A 24297-nucleotide genomic window follows, 5' to 3' on the forward strand; every position below is an offset into this window, starting at 1 on the left:
GAGTTTAAAAGTCCCGTTCCTACTAGATACAGCCTCCTGCTGACACCACAGAGAATCTCCTTATATTCCATTAGACAAAAATCTGCCTTGGCCACCAACAGACTTGGCAGTGGGGCTTGAGGCTGTAATGGTCTGGAGGGTAAGCCTCAGAGCTCCTTAGGCCTTGCGTTCTCTCAGCTAACACCCTGGCTCTCTTCCCACTCTTGCATCCTGCACCCATCTCTAGTGCACTCTGACTTACCCAGAACCTCTGCATCTCTCATGGGCAGGACTGAGAACCCTCCTCTCTGCTTCTTGTGCCATGCTTTTTGTAATAGAATCAAAGGTAACGCTAATGTTGGTGACAAACCCACAATGGCCTTGGTAATGAAGGCACAGTGGGGAGAGCACTAGGCAAGGAGTTAGGAGCCTGGCTATGAATCTCCCTGCAGGTCTTTTCTTTGGGGCTGACCATGATAAAGCATTTGGTAGCAGGGCCTCATGGGCTGGGATTTTTGTTTGGTTTGGTTTTGTTTTTCAAGACAGGGTTTCTCTGTATAGTCCTGGCTGTCCTGGAACTCACTCTGTAGAGCAGATTGGCCTCAAACTCAGAGATCCACCTGCCTCTGCATCCTGAATGTTAGAATTAAAGTCAAGGAGTGCTACCATGCCCTGCTGTCATGAGCTGTTTCTAATCCCCGACCTGGGAGCCGAATGGAACCTCCAGGTCCACTCACTTGGACTTGGCCATGTGACCTATTTTCACACAGTAAGGACATTAGCTGACCTGATACAGACATTAGACTGGTATCTTCTTAACTGGGCTTGTCTTCTATCATTCTTGTGAAAATTATCCCCCCCCCCACGGGAAGAACTCCCAAGGGAATGACTCTTCCTCTGAGCCTGAACCACAGGATGCACACACACAGAGCAGATTTGAACCTGACCGGAAGCCAAGCCCACCCACTCACAGCCAGGACAGTTTCCCTAGCCAACCTCAGCCCGGAGTATGAACGGGAGTGCTCAGTCCCTGGGGTCGGGGCTATTTGTCATGAGCATTACCATGGCAGCAACGAGTGATCCAGGTCCCTTTAAAGACCGCTTCTGACACAATAAATGCCACCTGAACTGTTAACCCTTTCTACTATTGAAAGCCCCATTTGCTCGGGAAGAAACTCAGCCCAGTCCAGGAGGGGACCACATAATTCCTGAGGCAGCAGGGACCCACTTACATGTTAACTAGCATCGTCCTGTCCAAAATCCAGTTATGGTGCCATTGCATAGTCCCTTAAGCCTAAGCAGCCCTGACATATCCAGCTGCAAGAATGGAAAGATCTGGACAGGAAGGTATCTCTCCATGCTTGCTACCCTTCTGGATTTCTCCTGTCAGCCCTGCGTTAGGTCCTCCGAATCCCAAGACTGGAGGTGAGGTCCCGTTGTAAGTTCCCAGTGAAATTATAGTTGGGAATCCAGACCTCTCAGATTCCCTTACGGGGGCCTAAATGACACTTCCTAAGAATCAAGGCTTCCAAGACTAGATTGTGGGCAGTCACCTTCAGCCACCATGTGGCTGGGGAAGGCAGACATCCCTTTCTGCAAATCCCATCCCTCGCAGAGGCCTCTCAGATCAATTTCTTGTATTTGAGTTCTCAGGGATATCTGGCCCCTTCAGCTCTGTATTTGGATGCCAGCCTCCACCGGTGAGCACACTCAGCCCCCTTGAGGCTGGTCCCTGCCTGGCCGGGCTTTTCCAGCCCTCTCATGCCTTCCCCTACAGCTCCCTGCAACCTCTGGGGGAGGCTTATGTAACCAGGGCTTTGAAGTCAGCAGAGGCTGAGCTGGGCTTGCAGGAGCTCCAGAGGCAACTAAGCTGTCAGGAGAGGGGATTAACTGACTGCTGGGCAGACCTGTTTGCAGAACAATCTGGAAACAGATTTTTGCAGGCATCTGCTTTGTTCCACTGAGCGACAGGGAGAGGAGGGGAAATCCTCCCTGCTGAGCTCCCGCCAGCAGTGGTCAGGGACAGGTCCCTCTCTTAGCTCCATACCTGCCGCACACTCTTCATTTTCAGGTTGCTAGTTTGCTGGTTGGATAAAACTCCCCCACATTCAACTTTACATGTATGGTCTAAGCCTCTGAACATATTACATGCCACCATTATGGCTTCTAATTTAATAAATAATTTGTATATTTGATTTGGGGTTAAATAATACATAGATGATATCTGTACTAATTTGATTTTTCTTGCTGAGATGGGCCTGGGGGAGGGTTAGGATAGGGTCTCACTGTATCTTAGGCTGGCCTGGAACTCATTACGTAGCCCAGGCTAACCTCAAACTCACAGCAATCCTGTTTCAACCTCTTGCATGCTAGTGTTGTGTGCTAATATGCCTGACTCTTCTGACTCTATTTCCTTTCTTTTTAATCATAAAAACAACATCTATATAGAGTAAGTAAAGATACCTTTACTGTATAGGAATCCAGAGAGGGGAAGTCAGGCTTCTTAATGTGATTTTTAAATAGTTTTCTCTTTCCTCCCAGAAGAGTGAGACAGTATAGATTTTCACATGGAGCCACCAGTTACCCCCCTTCTCTAGGGACTTGATTTTAGTTTTCTACCGTCTTTTCACATGCCCAAATCAGCATTCAATCCCTTACTTTAGGATAGTTTCTCTTTGTGGCTAACTGGAATACAGGGTAGACACTTTCTCACCAGTTGTGCTCATGGTGGTACCCCATCACAACTCCAAAGTCTCCTTCCTACAGAGGGAGCTTCTGGGTCCTCACAGTGTGATACTCTGTCCATCCACCAGCAAGTATCCACCTATGTGTGCCAGGTACTGGGTTCTTAGGTGTAAGGAGTTCAACAGTCATTGCAGTCAGAGACCTCAGAGTGAGCTTATTCCCCCAACCCCACACGCACTACTGAGTGTCCCTGGCCCTCTGTGGGCCTCAGCCTCATGGTGGCACTCAGGCTACAGGTCTGCGAGGCTGCCTTGGTCACCTCCCTGCCTGGACCCTATGTAGTCAGGAGGTCAAGAGAACTGCGGGCCAAAGAGGGTCCAGCCACTCCAGGTGGGTCAAGAGAGGGTCCCATGGACCTGTGAAAATCAACAGGAGGCAGAAACAGAGTCCTTGGTGTGGAAACACTTGGGCTGAGCCAGTTGGGTTCCTTATTAGCTGTGTGACCACGCACAGCTTATTGTATATGAACCTATGCTGCACACGCTGGCACTGTGGTCCTGACTGGGGCTATGGGTGGATTTGCTGTGATTCAGGGCAGACTCTGCTTGCATGTGACAATTTCCCAGCTCTGTCCCTGTGATCCTAGGGGAAGGGCAGGGCTGACAAGCTCTCTGTGTTCTGGGCCCTGCACTATGGACAGCTATGAGGCTTTGGAAGCTGTGGCTGTCAGCTGGGCTCACCTGTAGCAGTTGTTGTTATAGTTGTTGTAACTCCCCAGAGCGGTCAGGCAGCCCAGGCAGATGGCGTAGGAGAAAAAGATCTGCGTCCCAGCGTCCACCCACACCTGGAGGAGGGCACAAAAATGTGGGCATTGAGAGTCAGATGTGGGGGGGGAGGGAGAGACCAATGGGGGAAGAGTGAGAATTAGATGTGAGAGGAGGGAGAGTCAGATGTGGGAGGAGGGAGAGTCAGATGTGGGAGGAGGGAGAGTCAGATGTGGGAGGAGGGAGAGTCAGATGTGGGAGGAGGGAGAGTCAGATGTAGAAGGAGGGAGAGTCAGATGTGGGAGGAGGGAGAGTCAGATGTGGGAGGAGGGAGAGTCAGATGTGGGAGGAGGGAGAGTCAGATGTAGAAGGAGGGAGAGTCAGATGTGGGAGGAGGGAGAGTCAGATGTGGGAGGAGGGAGAGTCAGATGTGGGAGGAGGGAGAGTCAGATGTAGAAGGAGGGAGAGTCAGATGTGGGAGGAGGGAGAGTCAGATGTGGGAGGAGGGAGAGTCAGATGTGGGAGGAGAGAAAGTCAGATATGGGAGGAGGGAGAGTCAGATGTGGGAGGAGGGAGAGTCAGATGTGGGAGGGGGGAGAGTCAGATGTGGGAGGAGGGAGAGTCAGATGTGGGAGGAGGGAGAGTCAGATGTGGGAGGAGGGAGAGTCAGATGTGGGAGGAGGGAGAGTCAGATGTGGGAGGAGGGAGAGTCAGATGTAGGAGGGAGAGTCAGATGTGGGAGGAGGGAGAGTCAGATGTGGGAGGAGGGAGAGTCAGATGTGGGAGGAGGGAGAGTCAGATGTAGAAGGAGGGAGAGCCAGATGTGGGAGGAGGGAGAGTCAGATGTGGGAGGAGGGAGAGTCAGATGTGGGAGGAGGGAAAGTCAGATATGGGAGGAGGGAGAGTCAGATGTGGGAGGAGGGAGAGTCAGATGTGGGAGGAGGGAGCTTGATCTCTGGGTACTCGTCCAAAAGAAATTCTGGGATGGGACTATCTAACTTCCTAACTTTTTTGGCAAATCCCAATAAAACATTTATATTTCTGGGACAACCTCATTAAAAAGAAATTTCCTTAATAAATTCTAGATTTTTCCAAAGGTTGTAGTTAATTATCCACTACATAACAAGAATTTGGATGTTGAGCTGGGCCCATGTGCACAGGCCTGTAAGCTTAGCACTAAGGAGGTTGAGGCAGGGGGGATCTCTGTAAGTTCAAGGTCAACCTGTCTACTTAGTGACTAGGCTGGCCAGAGATACACAGCAAGACCTTGTCTCTAAAAAATAAATAAGTAAACAAAACCAGGTGAAGTTGTGCACACCTTTAATCCCAGCACTTGGAAGGCAGAGAAAGGCAAATCTCTGAGTTCAAGGCCAGCCTGGTGTACAGACTGAGTTCCAGGCCAGCCAGAGCTACAGAGTGAGACCCTTGTCCCCTCCCCACCAAAACAATAAAAACAAAAACAAAAACAAAACCAACAAAAGCAAAACCAAAAAACAAAGCAAGCAATCAAACAAACAAAATTGTATTTGGATATTAAAGGCCCTGGTTCCAGCGGTATGATTTTGGAAAAATAACATCCTCAAAGATAAATTTCCTCATCAGCCAAGTAGGAAAGGAAAGACCCTGTCAGCCTGCTGTGAGGCTGAAGGTACCAGGAGTGAGCTCTGGGCTCAGGTCCTTCTTCTAATGCCACATAACACTTAAGTCCAGACACTCCCTTTTCTCGGTAATTGAAATTACCATGAAGACAAGGTCTCACAACTGTGCAGAGAAAGCGTTGACACAAGCTGACCCCAAGTACAGACCAGGGGTGTGTGTGCTCACATATCTGTGCATGTGTGTGGATTCACTAGCTTATAGAACGGATTCCCTAATACCTGCTTCCCTGGGGTCAGCCAGCCCCCAGCGTCTTAGTCATCAAAGTCCCCTCTGACTAAAATTTTTCTGGACAGCATGACCTCACTGTGGCAATCACATGGACTTTTCAAGTATCCTCTCTCCCCCAGGCTCAGTACCTAGAAGTCTCTAAGGAAAGCCACAGCTGAAACTCAAGCTGGTTTTGGGCTGAGCATCCAGCGCCACCTGGAGATGAGATTCGGCACTGAACACAGACAGCAGCAGCCTTTATTAGGCACTTCTGGTATGCAAGGCACCTTCTGAGCCTCTGCATTAAGACTTCCCTGGAATGTCAGCAGTCCTGGGCGCCCTATGCAGGGGACACTTTTAACCTGCTCCTAGAGCCAAGTAACCAAGAGGACAAGTGACCTGTCCAAGACCACAGAACTGGAGCGTGATGGGTAGAGCACACCCAGACCGACTTCTAGAGACACAGCTTCAGCCTCCATGAGGTTCAAAACCATCCCCTGCATCTTTGCTCTTTATCTCTACCTCAGAACAGGACTCTCTTCTAAGTCCTACGATGGACGTCTGCCTAGCTGCTGTCATTGATGGGGAGTGACATGTGTCTTTCTTCTTGAGACACCTCTGACTGGGAAGTCATTTCTGAAAGTGAGAACTCATCTTTTCTGGGGTTTGATTCTGGGTCCCTCAGACCATAGCTTTCTCTTATACACAGCAGTATTGCCCCATAGCCTTCCGACCCCCAAATCATCCCCATTCCAGGCATGATCCCTTCTTGAGGATTTGCACACATGGAACAGGGCACCCTGTCTGAGTCTGCTCATGTTTGTGAAAACATCCAATGGTAACATATGAGAATTGTTTCTGACCCTGACAGGAGTGTCTGCTGATCTCTTCTAACCCGGGCTGGCTGGCTTTAGAGTGAGAGCTAAGGAGAAATGCCAGGAGAACATTCATGTTGTGTGTGTGTGTGTGTGTGTGTGTGTGTGTGTGTGTGTAATTCTGGTATATGAGGGCATACTATGACATGGGTATTTGGAAATAGAACACAAGAATGTTTGAAAAAAAGTCATAGGAATCATTATTTTGTATTTACTTAAAATTACACACATGCACACATATACACACACACACACACACACACAGAGAGAGAGAGAGAGAGAGAGAGAGAGAGAGAGAGAGAGAGAGAGAGAGAGAGAGAGAGAGAGAGAGAGAGAGGAGAAACTATTTAGTTAAAGTTATACCACCACTTGGGGTAACCCCTCACTTGCCATAGACTATCTAATAACAACCCCAATGCAGGCATGGGAAGCCTCCTTTTGAGATGATGGTCAGATGAGTCCATGAAATTCCCCCCCAAATACAGAATATTGCCATAGCCCTTGGTGCCTTCTAGAAAGAGAAGGGACGACACCATTACTAAGGACACCACATAATTTGGACACGGGAGGAATTCATCTGGATCTGACCTGGAAGCCTGCATAAGGACCAGCAATCCTGGTCTCCTGGTATCAGAGGAGCCATGCAAGCTGCCAATGAGAAAAAACAGTCAATAATCCTACTCAGCTGTGACACCAATGAACACAAACAATGATGAGAATAATAAGATATTCTGAAAGACGCAATGACATGCATACCCTGGGGTGACCTACGGTTACCTAAGCGGACATAAGGCCTGCTCAACAGGAGAGAACTTGTGCCTGGCACTGCAAACCAAGTCAACTATGCACAGTTGGTGAGGCCATGGGGCCCTAGAGGAGCAGCCACCACAGTCACTGTAAAGTGGTGTGATTCCCAGCTCCTGTCAAAACACTTTTCCTTACTCCTACAGCTAAGCGCAGCTCTCACCCATCATCTGAGAAGCTTCTTTTTGTAGCAGAGACCATCGAAGAGCTGCAACAGAACAACTGACCATGGGTACCTAGCCCTAGCGGATGCATCTGCACAACATCCCTGCACCTAAGGCTCAGGAACGTCCTGGAAGAGGACATGGAAAGATTGTAAGAGCCAGAGGACCAAGACAGTGCTGTGAGATAGTGTCTTCTTCTTAAAAACAAAATGCAAAGTGGAGGTCGCAGGAAGAAAGGGGTGGATATGATTTAAAACATTGTATGAAGTTCTCAAAGAATAAAAACACATTCAAAACGATGAACCCCCATGAAGCTCAAGAATCACTGCTGTGAATGGGGAGGCAGAGAGAGTGGTCATGAAAAGGAAAATCAAACCCCAAGGGGGGGTCTTCAAAGCAGCAGGAGCTTGAGGCTGCCTATATATTGGCAGCAAGGGTTCAGCGAAGTAAAAATTGCTGAAGACTGAGGACAGAGAATATATTGTTAGTACTGCATTCTGCATCGGATTTCTCATGTGCCAATCTCTCCCTGGTGAATTCTTTCTATACAGAAAAGCACACAGACCCCAGGGAGAGGCAGAACATGGCCCAGATGCTGACTCGGGCACAAAGTGCCCGCTCCCAGCGCTGTCCTGTGAGATGCTTGGGGCTGACTGATACAAGGGACTCACGCCTGTGGTTAATGGTCCTGAAAGTTCAGCATCCCACAGAGCAGAGGGGAGAAGACCTCAGACTGGTGGGAAAGCCTGTTCAACCAGCCTTCTACCACACTCCTCAACTCTGAGTTAGAAAAGCTCACAGAACTTCTTGTCCACATACCCTGATGATGTGCACCCCCAAACCCATGCATGGGAGTTTCACTTGCAGACAACTTTCTTGGAAGTTCAGCCCCCATATCTTCCTGTTGAGCAGCTGCTCTTTGCAATCTCCTTGGGAACTTACTCCTTGTAGCTACAAATATACTCCATTCCACTGGTTCCCTGGACCAGTTTCTCTCCACCTACCAGGTCCCGCTCATTAGCTCCTGCAGCTTTCTGAGGCTTAATAATAATTACATACTCTTTGGCCTATTAGCTCAGACTTGTTATTAACTAACTCTTACATCTTAAGTTAACCCATTTCTATTATTTTATATTTTACCACAAAGCTCGTGGTTTGTTACCTCTTACTTCTCGGGCAGCTGCGTGGCATCTGCCTGACTCTGCCTTCTTTCCTCCTCTATCTCTGCTTAGACTTCCCACCTTGCTATATTCTGCCCTGCCATAGGCCAAAGAAGCTTCTTTATCAACCAATGGTAATAGAACATATTCACAGCATACAGAGGGGAATCCCACATCATTCCTTCCCAACTCAGGATGAGCCCATATCACAAACCTGACCATGCCGGCTTTAACGTGAATGTGGAACACTTTGAAACTCTGGACTAGAAAAGCAGTTGAATGTGGTAAGCAGAACTTAGTGGGTCATGCTAGGCAACACTTGGAAGACTGTGTGCTAAGAGTTATGTGGACTGTGGAGGCCCAGCTCAAGAGGTTTCATGGGGGAACAATATTTGCATCTGGGCTAGAGACCATTTTTATAATACTTTGGCAAAAAAATCTCATTTTTTTCTGCCCTTATCCTAAGAACTTGCCAGAAGCTAAATTTAAAAGCATTGGGCTAATTTCTTGGCAGGAAGATTTAAAGACAACTTAATATTGACTGTCATGTGGTTATTAGTTACTCGTATGCATGCTTCAATGAAAAAAAGCCAATGGGGCAGGGAAAAAATACAGTATAAGAGGAAAAGGACCCTGGCGAACTTGCTGTGACAGCCAAGGCATGTGTAGAAGAGAGGCTTGACTGCTGAGATTAGAACCATTAAGGAGATCTGATTTGGAAGAAAGGGGAAAGTGCCCTCAGTAGGAAAAAAATTTGCCTAGAGTACACAAGGCTTAGGGTCTCATCCCAGCACTGCAAAAACAAAACAAACAAAACCAGAAGATAGGAGTTTGAAAGTTTTTACCATAAAGAAATGATAAATATATTTGAGGAGATGGAGATGCTTGACCTGATTTAAACATTGTATAATTTATATGTATATTAGTTACACAATAAAATCCCCCATCAGCATACTAAATTTTTATACTTTATTTATCAGTTTAAAATATTCATTTTATTTTTGAGATAATGTCTCATGTATTCCAGGTTGACCTGGATCTCCCTATTGAGCAGAGGGTGACTTGAAGTCTGTGATCCTCCTGCCTCTACCTTCAAAGTGCTGGGACTACAGGTATCCAGCTAATGCAGTGGTGGACTCAAACCACTTGTGCATTTTAGGGCATTGTGCATTTTAGGCAAGCACTCTCCTAGCTGAACCACATTCCTAGTGCCAGCTGGAGATAAGTTTAACAAGATGCAAGTTCAAGTCTTCCACTCTAGTAGAAGACAGCCCTTCATTACAACTTTAGATGTGTCTGGTTAGGGACCTGTATTTATGTTGGGCCTTCTTTGCCTATTATTTATACATATTGATTTTTCTCACATTAAAAAAATTACAATTGTTTGTTGGTTTATGTATTATTTGTTGTGTATATGCATGTGTGGGGGTACACGTGTGCATTGTGTTCCTGTAGTCAGGAAACAACTTAAAGGAGGTGTGTGTGTGTGTGTGTGTGTGTGTGTGTGTGTGTGTGTGTATGGGAGAGATCCTATACTCTTCTCTTTCCACGTGAGTTCTGGGGATAAACCCAGGTTGTCAGGTTTGGTGTAAGTACCTTCCTGCACTAAGCCACCTTGCCGGACATTTCTTGCATTTTAACATATCTCTTTATTTCTGTGACTTGATCTTTATTTTCCTCCTTACTAGGCTCTGTTTACCTCCTGATTCTATCATGGCCACTCTCGGTTTCTTTCATTTCATTTAGTTAATTTTCTTTTGTGAGTGGCCAGCCCTTCCTGGTAAGCTGTCCCAGAATCTCTGTCTCTTTCAGTTGGTTCTGGGGTGCTGCAGGGTTGGGCTGTCCTGTGGCTCTGTTACAGCAAATTCTTCACCCATGGGAACCCCATTCTCATGGTTTTCTTATCACAGCCATTTGTGATGTGAGACCATAATCCTCTTCTGCTGCCCTGCTGTAGCGGAGAGGGGATGTCGCTGTGCAGAGGGATGGCAATGGCCCAGGGGATATTTTCTAGTCTTTGTAGTTCTAGGGTTTCCTCTCTGGTGGCTATCAGAGTCTTTAAAATGATGGCAGTACCACTGATGCTTTCTGCAGCCATCGTTCCTTATTCCTAGCCCCACTCTTCTCCAAGATGTCTCTGTTCCCTCTCTGTCCTAGTCTCCGCCTGCTCAGACCAGCTTCTTCTTAAGGTCATGACTCTTGCCATTGGACCTCACCTTCCCCTACCATAATCCTCCCCCATTACCAGAGACCTGCATCCTGCATGGACCCTCTTGAGTTAGTCTAATATCCTTGGATAGACCACAAATTATTTTTCCTAGTAAGGTCATCTCCTCAGGGCAAGCATTTGCGAGTTCCCTGGGCTTCCTGGTGATCAGCCTGTAACTTCCCTTTCCTCTTCTCCCCTGCTCACACAGAATTCCCATGCTATTGCTATTCTGGTTCATGCAAGTCAATTCATCAACTAGAAGACCCTGCCAATCACTTTTTCTCATACTTTTCTGGCTTCTCTGTTGGGGTTAGGGACTCTGGGCGATTTTAATTTAATTTGAATGTGTATTTGATTTATTTTCTTTTGCTGTCTTGTCTCCTTGGTTCTGAAGATCATCTTTAGAAAGCAGTTTTGAATGTGGAGGTCACAGAAGAGTACACAGATTTGAGCAGACGACCAAACTATGCAACACCCCAACTCAACATGGTTCTCTTCTAAGGGAGCTGGGGATTCTTGGGGTGATGGATGAAGTATTCATTTGGAAATGCAAGTTTGAGACATCAGGAGATGCTCAGGAGATTGCTGTAAAGTCTAGGGCTAAACACAGAAGTCTGAGCTGAAGGTATAGAACTGAAAAGTCCCTGGATTTCTGAGCTGAAGGTATAGAACTGAAAAGTCCCTGGATTTCTGAGCTGAAGGTATAGAACTGAAAAGTCCCTGGATTTTGCAGTAACTTAATGCTCTTGACTCTGAATCCCAAACCTCTCCATTGGTCTCCCCACCTCTCACATTTGGAAAACTCATGTTGACATTAACTATTCTAGAAAATTAAAATGTTTTACTCAATGATTAATTTTTATGTATGTGTACATGTGTACCTGCTTGTCTGTATGTTCATGACACACATGCAGTGCTCATGGAGGCAAGAAGAGGGTGCTGGAGCCTGGAACTACAGTTATAACTATAGTGAACAACCTGATGTGAGTGCTGGAAACCGAAGCCAGGTTCCGTGTAAGTGCAGTCAGTGTTCTTAATCAGTCTTCTCTACAGCCCCGACGTCAGCCTTCCTACTAAAGACACATGCATCTCGGGCATGGCAGAGCCCAGGCCAGGTTTCTTGAGAGGGTCCCAGAGAGAGTCATGCATGTCTTCACATGGAGTCTGTGACCTTTGTCACCTCAGTAAATGGGGAAAGCAGATATGCCTGTAGCTAAGAAGATGCTATTGTGCCTGGCCACCAGCCTGGCCACTCTGTGTAGACAGGAGCTAATGAGTTTGTCAGTGAGCTGTTGCCGTTGCCATGGTGAGGACTGCTGGACCACACACGCGCACTGACTTCTGGGGGTTCAGCTAGACACCAGTCTATTTGTCACCTCCACGGAGCCAGGTGCAGCCTGTGCAGGGGCTCTTTTCCACCATGACATGGTGACCCAAGCCTTTCCTGCCACCCCAATAACAGCTTCCTACAGTCTACAGGCAGAGAGACAAGAACCTAGAAGTTTCCTCAGGAAACTTTCTGGGACCTGTGGGGAATGGTTCCTATCACTTCTGCCCAGGCCATGAGGTTCCAACATAAAGGCAAGAGAGTCTGGGAAGTGTTACCAAGAAGAGGGAATAAATGGCCAGGAGGGGCCATATTAAATTATCTCTAAGGCATTATATCATGCCCGGACTTCTTATGCTACTAGGAAGCATATATATATATATATATATATATATATATATATATATGTATATATATATATGTATATATATATACATATATATATATATATATATATGGAAGGAAGGAAGGAAGGAGGAGGAAGGAAGGAAGGAAGGAAGGAAGGAAGGAAGGAAAACTTGACTTAACATGGATCAAAGCAGACCAAGTTCTCAAGGCCTCCATGCACAAATCTGAGGATTGGCAGGTTGTTCTTGATGGGTAAGTTCTGGCATCTCTGCTTCCACTGTAGAGGAAATGGACCTATTGCAGGTCAAACAGCTCTGAGCCTATGGCTTCCTGGGTCCATGTTTCAGAAAAAGGCAGGAGAGTCCGCTGAACTTCAGCATGCAGCTGACATCCAGAGTTCCACAAAACGGATGGCCCTAGGTAAGTGGGCACCACATGCATCAGCCCCCCTGCTGCATCTCCCAGGAGCAGCAGAGGTGGAGGCTCCTAGAAGAAATGGCTTCTGATCCCTGCCCCCTACACAAAATGAAGGGAAAAGAGTCTCACTAAACAAACCCAGAGGAAGCCGGGTCAGTGGAGGAGAGGATCCTCCCCATGTTCTGCAGGATGAATGGGGGGCGTGCTGGCCATGCTGCAAGGGCAGCCCACATTCAGAGATTTTAGGGCAGATTTGTGTGGGAACAGGAAAAGCCCTTCACAGCTTGTACAATTGGTTCCAAGGAGCCCTAACACTTGGGTCAGGGGGCTACCTACCTGAATCCCAGTGGGACCGTTGGGATTCAGGAAGGACAGCTAGAGTCATGAGGACAAAGTCTCTCCCCTACTCAGAGGCCGCACTGCCACAGTGTGTGACCTAGTCGGCAGGGATAGTACTCTACAGTTGACACTACAGCGCTGAGTCTTGTACATGCCCCTGGGGCTGGCACAGAGGGGTGATTGACCCAGGGCACTTGGTGGGCAGAGAACTGTGGACAGGGAGGGACCATGTCTTTCTTTTACTAATACACACAAAGGATGGAATCAGGGTCCATGCCTAGGGAGTCAGAAGTGGCATCCATAGGGGACACAGCAGCCTAGTAATAGTGTTAAATGAACCTAGGGGTTCAATGGACTTCACTCTTCCCCAGGACAGAGCAGCAAGAGCCAGAGGTCAAGATCAGGGCTCTCACTGTATTCCTTCTCCTATAACACAGACACACCAACTGAGCTCTGAGAGTGAGGACCACAGTATGGACCACAATTCACCCAGCTCCTCCAAGTAGAGACGAAGATGGAGAAGGAACAATATTTGGCAGAGACAGGCAGGTGAGGGAGCCAAGAGTGAGCTAAGAGCTAAAGAGGTGTGCTTTTTGAAGGCGTGGTGTGGGTCACCACAGAGAAACCCCCAGCCAGAATGGTCTAGGTCAGCAAAGGGCTCACTGCTGGTCAGCCAATGGCTGTGTTCAGAGTGGAATTTACGAAGGCACCAGTCATAACAGGTGTACACTGACGGTGATCCTCATCACCACAGTGGTTTCTAGGACACGAAGGCCTGGGAGAGTCATGTGGTGCATCCCAACTGATCTCCCATCTCACCCTCTGCAATGGAACTCTTCACGGGCAAGCCAGCAGCAAGCCACTAGAGAGAGGAATTCTGCCCACTCAGTTGTGGGGAGACAGACCCTGGAATATTTGGACTTGGGAACACATGGCTCTGGGGACAAAGCCTGGTGGGGAGCTTCTGTCAGGTCTCATTCTGAGCCTCACAGGGATTGGTGGACAGCGCAAAAGCTTTGGGTGGGCAAATGAGGCTCAGGTTCTCGCTCTTCTGTCTTTCTGTGTGACCACAGGTAAGGGTCTTCATGTCTCTGGGCATCAGTTTTACCATTCACGAATGGCAGAAGAACAGAAGGTGTGTAATGGGGGACCTGGACCCCTGCCCCTCACTCTGATGCTTTTTTGTCAACTAACATCCAACCTCCCTCCACACTGCCCAGGTTTCTGAGACGCATCAACACTACACAGATACACCTGTCGCCTTTGGTCATGAGTGCAGAATCCAGTGATGGGGGGGGGGTAAGAGCCAGCCTCTCTCTGTTCCCAGGCTCCCTGCCTTCCCAATGCCCAGTGAAGATGATATGCGGAAACCAGAAACCGCCAGACCCAACAGCACATGCGGCCTTTGGCTTTTGGGTCTGAGAGCCAGGACAGGGCTTAGTGACCCACAACTTTTCTTGAACATTTCCTTTTTAAGACAGACAGACAGACAGACAGACAGACAGACAGACACACACACACACACACACACACACACACACATGCTTGCATGCACGCACACAAACTTTTTCAGTGAAGCCCTCAATTGAAGCGAAAACGTAACTTATATAGCCTGGCAGAAAAGGGCTGAATCGAAGTCTTTCTTTCCACCTCTTCTATTGGGAAGGAAGGCCTCTGAAAGGATTAAAAGTAGGTTAGGGGAAGAATGAAACAGCTGTGTTTCCAGCGTGTACCTGACAAGGGCTTTTGTGGAAGTGAATAATTACATGAGAATCGCTTCCTTCCCACCTCTTTCTCAGCCTCCTCCGGGTTGCTAGGCTCCCTCGCTCCTTCTCTCTGCTAATGCCACATACAGAAGCAAGTGAATACAGTATGGCCATTATGAGGGGCCTGGAGTCCAGGAGAAGGATTCAAATGCTCCTCCCTGGTGGCTTCGATGGGGAAGAAGGTTTGGGGGTGCTGACTTCGGATATATTTAAATGCTAATGTGCTGGGCAGGCTGTCCCTGCAGAGCCAGCAGGATGGTGGTGGTGGGAAGGGACAGGGGATCTTGGCTTGGCACCCCACTGGAAACATGTTCTGTTGCTTCTCGAGTGGGTGCCAAGCCCTTTCCTGGGCTGCTGGCCTTGGTCACCTCAGGACCTGCCAGTAAAGTGTCAGCAGGCTGAAGGCTGAGCTGTGGGCAGTGAGGAGCTGGTTGGCTCGGTGTGTGGGGAGTTTGGGTGTGTAGGCTGACCCTGGTGGCCTGTGTGTGTGCAATGGTAGACAAGGGTCATTGTGGCTGGACCTTTGCCCAGGATGCTGAGCGGATGTGTCTGAGGCACAGAAAGAAGAGGGAGGAGTGGATGGGTGGTGGATGGCACCAGGTACATGGCAGTGGCCTTTAGTGCCTTATGTAGTAAAATCCTGGGATCTCTGTATGCCTCATGAGAGGTACTGATCCCTATTTTTCAAGGGCTCAGCAGAGAAGGTACAGAGACAGAACCCTTTCTCAGTTGGGCCTCCCCTAAGCCAAGATCTTCCCCATCAGGACGTCTTCAGGGGATAATTCCTAGCATTCTAGACATCACTTTCCCATGCAGGACTTGGTATGCATACATAAGTCCCACTGGCTCCCACTAAAAGCTACAGGTGTCCCCTACCACTGTGGACACCAAGCTAAATGACCTGCATCAAAGGTCCTTGGCAGGGGTCTGGGTTGGCAGCAGTAGCCCTCACCCACAGACAGCACAAGGCCAGTGTGCCCTGGACCAAGCCAAACTCTAGCTCCCAAGTCCAGCCCTGAGCTGGCATACTCTCTTGTGTCAGCCAAGCTGGCCCTGGGATGAAATTTTAGCCCCTCCCCCTATGACCACATTCTTTCCTCTAATAACTGTGGAACTGATTCAAAGTCAGGGCTGTTTTGTGCTCTCTGAGGGCCATGGGCAGTATGGGGTCTAGTCTACAGAAAAGGCTCACTTGGGGTTGGAGGAGAGACAGCTATCCAGTGAAAGAGAGCCCACTTCGCTCTGTCTGCCTGCACACAGAGCAGAGACCTCCCAGTATGTCATTGTCTGTCTGCCTGAGGAAGGACCGAGTTCCATGAGCACATCCAGCCCTTCGTGCCTGTCTGGACAGTTTTCAAGAGTAGTAGCCACCACTGCTTGAGACTCGGCACACAGGAACACAGTCCTTGAGGTCTATGCAGAATCCTAACTATAGGCCACGTGGGGAACCTGTTGGACTGGAAAGGCAGGGCATCTGGGTTCCATTCCAGATAGTCCCTGAAGTTCTTGTGTATTATCCCAAAGCTCTTTTCCCCCCATTAGTCTTGGTTTTCTAATCCATAAAATGAAGAAACTAGACAGCAATGAAGATGACCAGAATGTGACAAGCGTATCTCACTCTCACTGCTGCCCATGACAGACATTACTAATCAACCATACTCTCTTCTGTCCTTAGTGTAGCTATGATGAGGAGTATCTGCCACTAGCTAGAGCTGGCAATGGAGTAAAATTCAGTAGATAATTGTCCAGCTCTGACATCTTAGGTAAGGAAGTGATAGATAATTCCTTGGGTCCATTACAGAAACAATGGTATGCTCCCAGAAATACACATTTTTAGTGGGTCACTAGTGTATGCATGGCCTGGAAGGCAGGAAGAAAGCAAGATGGCAAAGATGCAAAGGTCCAGAGATTGGGAAAGCCAGAATGGGACTGGAATTGCCCAGCAGGGGGACTTCCAAGCCAGGGGGCAAACGTGGGGTCACGTAGGTCTGCTAGAGTCCCCTGGAGTCCACGGAGTGGGTACCAACTTATCAATGCATTTTTGGTTGAAAGTTGTTCAAAGTTACCAGTCAGGAATGTGCCCATGGGACAGACTGCTCAATCCCGTGATGAATAGATTTCTGAGGCTGAGCGGGAACACACTCAAGTCCCTAAGGAGCCTCCTACAGATGACCCACGTTGGCTGGGGACTGCAAATAGTCACAGGAGCCAGTAAGCCTCCTCCCTGCCTGAGAGTCTAGACCAGGATGAGGTCCCCCCGTAATTGGGTCCGATGAGACCTCTACACTGCTCTCTAAGTCTGGGCAGATGATCTCCGAGCTTCTCTGCTGCCGAGAAGCTGAATGGCTGCAGAGACTTTCTCAGTCATGTGTTCTGGCCATTATCTAAGGGGCTTCCACGTAAGAGCATTCAGATTCTCTGCTCAGGGTAGCAGGTGTACAAGGACAAAGGAACTCAGGCAAGCACCGGGCCTGGTGGACACAGGCTCTGTTAGACTGGGTGGGAACCTCAGCTCTTCTGGGAGACCTTGGAGAGGTCAGTTCTTGGAGCCTCAGTTTCTCTGTGTGTGTGAGACGATACAGCCGTAAGACGAGGTTGCCCTCACGGTTCATGGCAGTGATCACACAAAGGGCTCACAGGAAACACCAAGCAGCCAGAAAAGGTCACGACTATGTATCTTTAAAAAGGGCTGTTGAAGGGTCCAGGCCTGAGTGTGTAATCTTGAGCTGAGGTAGCAGAAGAAAGTGTGTTCTAAGCCCTGCATGGAGCTGTCCCTGTTCCCACCTCAGCCCTAGTTGTGGATACTTCAACCAGGGAAGCAGGCCGGGCATCCAACTACCACCCCTGCCCTGACTTCTTTGGAGGCCAACATCTCTTCTCTCAAGGGCAGTGAATATTTCTCAGCAAGTCAGCTGCTAAGGCTTCCCTCAGGGACCCTGAGTCTCCCTGGAGCCTGGTCTCTCAGGCAGCAGGCAGCTCTTAGGAGTATGAATGGCCAGATCAAACTAATTAACACACATACTCCCTCACACACTGGGAAGCCTGAGGTGAGAACATTTTAATCTTCTCTCTCAGTGTTTTTCAAGTTGACCATCTCTTGGATTTTACTGGGTACCAGTAGCAGGACCCTCCCCCTATACCAAAATGCCAGGATGCGTAGCCCTTAAATTAAACAGTACACCTCCTACTTGTCTCTCACTAACTGGAAACACCTAATGCAACTCGACTCCCATGGAAGAGTTGCTGTATAATGTTTGGAGAAGAATAAGGGAAAGAGGGCCTTCGTGCTCAGTGAAAATGCAGTTTTGCTTATTGAACCGAGATTGGTTTAACTTGCAGACTCATGCCTTCTATGAGTCTAACCTCTTCAGAGTCTACACAGAAGTTGGACCTGTCCTTTGGCGCCTTCTCTGAGATCTTCAACCTTCCAGGGAATTACTGCCATCTCTACCCAGAGCAGGGTCCAGAGTCCTCAAGTGGACTACCCAGCCTCTGTTTCCCCAAATTCTGTGTTCCCATGGTTCTTGAAGTCCAGTCTCCAGCAACCCACCCACCTCCTCCCATAGTACACTTTCAGCTCTCAAAATCCTTGCCAAATTGCAAGGCCACCTTGTCACCTGCTCACATGGCCTGTCCCTGGCTCACCTGATGAGAAGGGCAACAGCTTTAAAAGTTCTGGATACCTTGGAGTCTGACTGACATGGCAGTCCACGAGACATGCACAGGGTTGAGGATGCAGCCTTCGTGGGGCTGGGAACGATAGCTCAGTGCAGCTGGCTGCCATTGGCTCAGAGCCTTGGGGAAGGAACACTGCTGCCAGTCACAACAATGTCTGGAGGTAAGCATGCAGGAGAGCTGACTTCTTCAGGAAGACAAATAGGAGACAGGGCAGCTTTGGCTACTCACCCTCCCCAAAGATTCTCTGTAGCAGTGTCCCGGGCCTTGGGGCAAAGGCGGAGAGAGTGAGCCGAGATCCACTCATGGCTCCGTAGGTGAGTTCCCAGCCCTATAGCATGGACAGCAAAACTAAGAATGGTCATTAAGAAGATAAATCAAGAGATGAAGGCTGATGTGTCCCGGGAGAAGAGCGCACAGGTCTACGACTCACTTTAAACTGCAAAGGAGATAAATCGGATGATGGAGGGGCCAGAGAGGTCCAGGCTGCATGGAACACAGTGAACGCCGTGACAGAATCTCAGGGAGAGGGGTGCTCCCCGTAGTGATGGCAGAGGGGACACTCCCTGGAAGAGATGGGTCAGGACTACAAAAGGAAGTGGAGACATTCCCCAGGATACTCTGGACTCCTGCTTACAGCACTGCCATGTAGCTGCCCCCTCCCCCAGTGGAAACATCCTGCAGAGGGAGGCTGACAAGACTCTGGAAACCTGGAATGACATAAGACACCCAAGGTCACTCCCAAGGCTACCAAAGCAGCAGTGGTACCAAGGGAGAGGAGACTCTCCAGTGGAAAGCCAAGGAGGCAGCTTTCCTGTCACTCATGCTATGGGGGGGGGGGGTGGGCATTCTGCGATGCAGTTGCTGCTGAACTCACTGGTTTCTCACCTAGATTTAGTTGGGATCTGTCTCCTGATCAAGCACTGTGGCCTGTCAGGGTAAAGAGACAATACATTCTGGACACCAGCGCAGGGAGTGGTCCAAACCACTGTTAAGATGGCTTCCCATATCAATTAGCTTTATTAAGATAATCTCTCATAGGCATGCCCAGCGGCCAAACACTCAAAGACAGGTGTGCCCGGAGGCTTGCCTCCTATGAGAGTCTAGATCCTTCTATTTTGACAATGAGCATCTTAGGTGATAGGCCTCCCTGAGGAGTGGCATCCACTGCATGAACATGAGGATACCCTCATGCCAGGACTAGAGACTATATTGCTATTCCCAAGAGTAGCATCACAGACTAGGATCACATACAGGCTGTGCTGGCTGTTGAGTAGCCTTTGCCGTGGGTTGTAAGACACACAATTGAGGCTCAATGGCCTGTCCAGAAAGAACCTGCCTAAGTAGGAGGAATTACAATAAGGAGACATGGATGCTACCCTTCTTCATTATTATATTGACTGGCAGGAAAAGTATGTTTCCGTGTGTGTGTGTGTGTGTGTGTGTGTGTGTGTGTGTGTAAGGAGAGAAGGAAAGGTGCTGGTCTGCCATTTCTTACAGCTAGCAGGGTCTAGGAAAAAGAGAGAACAGTTAAGTCTGCTGAAAATTCTTTACTGGGACACAGACATTCGGCAATCAAGAGAAGAATCAGATTTTGTGTGTGTGTGTGTGTGTGTGTGTGTGTGTGTACAGAGAGAGACAGAGAGAGAGAGACAGAGAGAGACAGAGACAGAGGCAGAGACAAGGCAGAGGCAGAAGTGATAGGGGAGAGCCCACAAGTCTGATTTTTAACACAGAAGAAATGAAAACCCCTTAATGATGACTCAGTACAGGACATGGATAATCAGAAATGCTCATTGGATTGCTTTGACTTTGAAACAAGAACCAGAAGAGCTCTCACAGCCTGGCTTGTGAGGTTGTAGGATGTGGGAATACGGGTCAGTCTGCGTGCTGAGGACGTGGACCCATCCTCCCTAGAGACTAAGGCTGCAGAATCTGGCACAACACAAAGGAAATCAGTTCCTGATGCACTGCCTCATAGAACCACGTGTGACACTTGGCCATTGTCATCTAACTTCTCCCAGAATATCGGGGGCTGAGAGAGAACAGAGGAAGGGCAGATATGACTGAGAGAATCGGGCATGAGCGAGGTGGTGCTTGATGCCCAGCTCACCAGCCTGCGAAGACTGCGTTCACGGAAGAGCTAAGAAAGAAGCTACTTCAGCAGGGCCCTTGGGGCTGTTACAGGGCTCCAGTGGCTTCTCTGGGGTGAAGTGTGTTCTTTATAAACTTCACAAGAGGTTCTTGTGCACCTGTGATTTAGACTGGCATGCAAATTAGGTTTGCAAAGTGCTGAACCAATCAAGAGACGACAGAATAGAAAACAGAGGGGTATGTCTGGGTCACTCAAAGGTGACTGTGGCGAAATTTATATAAAGCTAATCTTCCCAGGAAAAAATCCTGACAGCTAAATACTTTACTGGAGGGAACCTGGATGCTTTGAAAGGCCGAGAAAATGTTCACAGAAGACATAACTGGTAAAATAGCTCAGGTGACAGAGATTAAGCTTGTTCTAGCGGTAGGCAGCTATATCTTCAGAGTATATGATGTACACTGGGGGTAAAGGTCCTTCACCCAGCCCAGGGCCCCTTCTATACTCAGGTGTGGCCAACGGAGAGGCAAGAGCTACTGCACTGACCTGGAGTCTGTCTAACCCCGGAATTAGTTCCAGCAGCAGGCACAGTAGGGCACAACATGGCCCGGCACGCTGGCCTTCCTTGCCATGTAAGCAGTAGTATCTGGCCCCACCAAGCCTATGGCAGGCGGGGAGACCCACAGCAGCTTTGAATCAGGGTGAGAAAGCTGGACATTCTGTAGATGAGAAAGAGCTAGATAAGGTAGTGCCTGTACCTGAGCTGCAGCACCTAACATTGTTCTCTTGATGGAACAGTCGCCACAGTGACATCATCCTTTCATGATGGATTTGACATATTTCTTTTTTCTCTTTAGTATCCTCCCAGTTGCTCAATCACAAGACCAACTGGCACTGCCTTGGAAGGTAGCTGGCCCTCAGGGCTCCTGCCAACCCTCTATGTATGTGTTTCATAAAGGATGCTAAGCCTCGAGTGCCTTGCACATTTACAACAGCAAGAAACAGCAGTTAAAGAGTTTGAATAAAGACACCCTGAACAGGTGGGAGAAGATGCTCCCAGGAGCCATAACGTTTTTGCGTAAAAGTCTCAGTGTCAGCAATGGGTTGCCACTTTATGAGTTGCTGGCCAGTGGGGTCACCCCAATAGCTCCCCTACACCAATTCAGGTTGTTGCCACTTCTCTTGGCTATATGTCAGAACTAGATGGGAAACTCTATTGCTGAAGATCTAGGACACAAAGGGTTCAAGCTCGCGCTGAGCTGGAAGCCCCTTCTCTATTGGCTGGCTTTTGTACTTAGGCTGTGGCAGGAAAAATTGTTACTGACATTACTATTCAGATATGGACCTGTTACCTTAACAACATGCCAGGTAAGATGTGCCCTCGGGTGTACATGCCTGCTAGGACTATGTTCACAGGAGAGCTAAGCTATTCAGGGTGCAACCAACTGATTTCCAATTAGACATACAACCCACTCCCTAGTCAGGAACTTAAGTCTAACACTATGAGCCAGAGACAAGTTCATAGCTGGTACAGTCAGAGGCTCCCATGAGGATTGTTTTGTTAAACGAATGTACCTGTCAAGTTGCTTTTAAACATTTTTGATTTTTGCCATGGCATACTGCTGCTGCTACCCTGAGTCACAGAAAGAAACTTTTGTTTTTCAGAGTGGATTGAAGATTGCTAATTATTTAAGTCACTGAGAGTGGTTGTTGCTGGGGCACAGGGCCTCAGTGCTCAGACAGAAATGTAAGACACTAAGCACCCACTCCAGTCTCAGGAAACAACTCAGAAGAGGTGAGAGCCAGGGGAAGGGGTGGGCTGTCTTGTAGCTATTGCCTCTAAATCGAAGCATTCTCTCCTAGAGGGATAAGGAGGCTCAAAAGACTCAGGAAGCTAAGGAAACTCATAAGGTTCAGAAGGCACAGAGGTCTACAAGACTCACAAAGACCCTCCCCCAGGTTGCATAAGCGAAAAAGAATTGCTGGAGCAAAGGACTTTTTGGTAGAGCCGCTGGTGAGACTTCCTGTGCTGAGAAGACTTCTTAGTGCTGTTCCTGACTTGGAGCTACACCAGTAACCTCATTGGTTCACCAAGCAAGGTTTGGGTGAGATCAGGACTTTTGGTCTGTGGTCGGTGCCCTATCTGGGACGAACAGACATTTGCTCACATCTCCCTGGGAAAAGCCATGCAACACACACGCATGTACCAGTGGTGGCAAACTGTGAATCTCTGCTCTTTTTGGCAACGGTAAGAACAAAGATCAGAGTTCAGTCTGTGACCAGAAAACCAAAGTGGTCTGGGGACTCTGCCATCTCTGCCCTGACATCATCTCACAGGCTAATGACACTTTTAAACTCCTAATATCTTCCATCTGTATGTCTCGTGTCTGCCTGGGTGGTTCTTACCCCTCACTTCCAGCCACACATCCCTCCTGAATGAGGTGAAGCAGTCTCCCAGGGATCCAGAAGAAGAAAAGGACAAACCAAGTGCAAGTAGGAGTTTGTTTCCCTGGTCCCATTTTACCCTATGTCTGAGATCTCTGTCTTGGACACAGTTACTAACGAAGCCTGTGGCTGTTGCTATTTCCTCCATCTGGCTTTCTTAGGGACACTCCTGTCCTTTTAAAAATAATGTTTTGTTCATCTGTGGAAAGTTGTATACATTTATCCAATATATTTTGACTATACTCATGCACTACTCCCTGACCCCAACTCTCCTTAGGGTCCCCACCCCACAATCCTCCCAACTCCATGTCTTCCTGTTTTGTTCTTAATAAATCCTAAGTCTACTGAGTGATTCCGATATGCACATGTATGTGGGGCCATCCACCAAGGCAGAGGTTACCAGCCACATCGCCCCAAAAAGAGTGACACTTTTCCCTCAGCTGTTCGTAATGCTACTGCTGAAGGCAGGTTCTCAGGCCCTGCCCGCATTCACGCTGGGTTGTTTTGACGGAGTAGATCTTGAGCAGATAACCACAGGCGTTGACAGTATAAAGACCATGTCCTGTCCAGAGGGAGCTCTTTGCTTCTTGTCTCCTCTGTGGCTTTCCCACCATCTCTGTCACCTGTGTAGAGGTCTAAAGGAATGCCAGGCACTCTCTATGCCAGGAAAGAGCACAATTTTGAGATTCTGCAAAAGGCAATCAGTGCACACCTACTATGTGCTGGGCAGCCCACAAGCCACCTCAAGGAGAGCTGAGTAAGATGCTGTCCACATGTGGGAAGGGTTTGCAGTGCGGGCAGCGGCTGAGTAAAACCTGGTTTAATCACGTGCTCTCTTAGAGCAACATTCATCTGCCCATTTCAGATGCTGTGTAAAGTAAAAACACTCACAGGACCACAGGTAAATCACCTCTCTTCTCCAGGCCGTGTACTTCCCCAGGAGACACCCTGAAAATCTCTATGGACTTTGCCAGGGGATTTTTTTTTGTTTTATGACTCAGACCCATGGGGCTATTAAGAGGAATTTCCACTTGGCATGAAGCAGTCCAAGGGAGAGTCAGAAGTGGAGAATTAAAGAGCTATTGCTGGTGAAAAGGTAACAGCCAGCAATTACTCTGTGCCCTTCTTTTCTAGGTGAGGGAATTCTGGCACGGAGAGAGACAGTGGCTTGTTTAAGGTTAGTGATAGTGCTGGCTCCCCAGAGTCTGAGTGGGGAGTTTCCCATCATGCAGCATAGCTTCTTTAGGTGAAGTGTGCAAGACAATGACATAAGCCTCTGTGGGGCTGGAGGAGGGGCTGTGTTCCCTTGCCTGTGTCTGACCGAATGTCACTAAGGTTCTAATCAAAGAGTGGAGCCAGGCTCGAGCGCTTTGTGAGCAAAA

At 48.5% G+C, this 24297-nt stretch overlaps 1 protein-coding gene across 1 annotated transcript in view; it reads right to left on the reverse strand.

The window, feature by feature from the left end:
• The window catches only part of Slc6a11 (solute carrier family 6 member 11), a 122950-nt gene that overhangs the window by 18861 nt on the left and 79792 nt on the right, over nt 1–24297 (reverse strand). The window contains exon 7 of the mRNA XM_038319605.1: nt 3405–3508. Within this exon, the coding sequence (XP_038175533.1) occupies nt 3405–3508 (104 nt within the window). The remainder of the gene's footprint in view (nt 1–3404; nt 3509–24297) is intronic.

This window comes from Arvicola amphibius, chromosome 2 (genome assembly GCF_903992535.2).
Source record: "Arvicola amphibius chromosome 2, mArvAmp1.2, whole genome shotgun sequence".
Lineage (NCBI taxonomy): Eukaryota > Metazoa > Chordata > Mammalia > Rodentia > Cricetidae > Arvicola > Arvicola amphibius.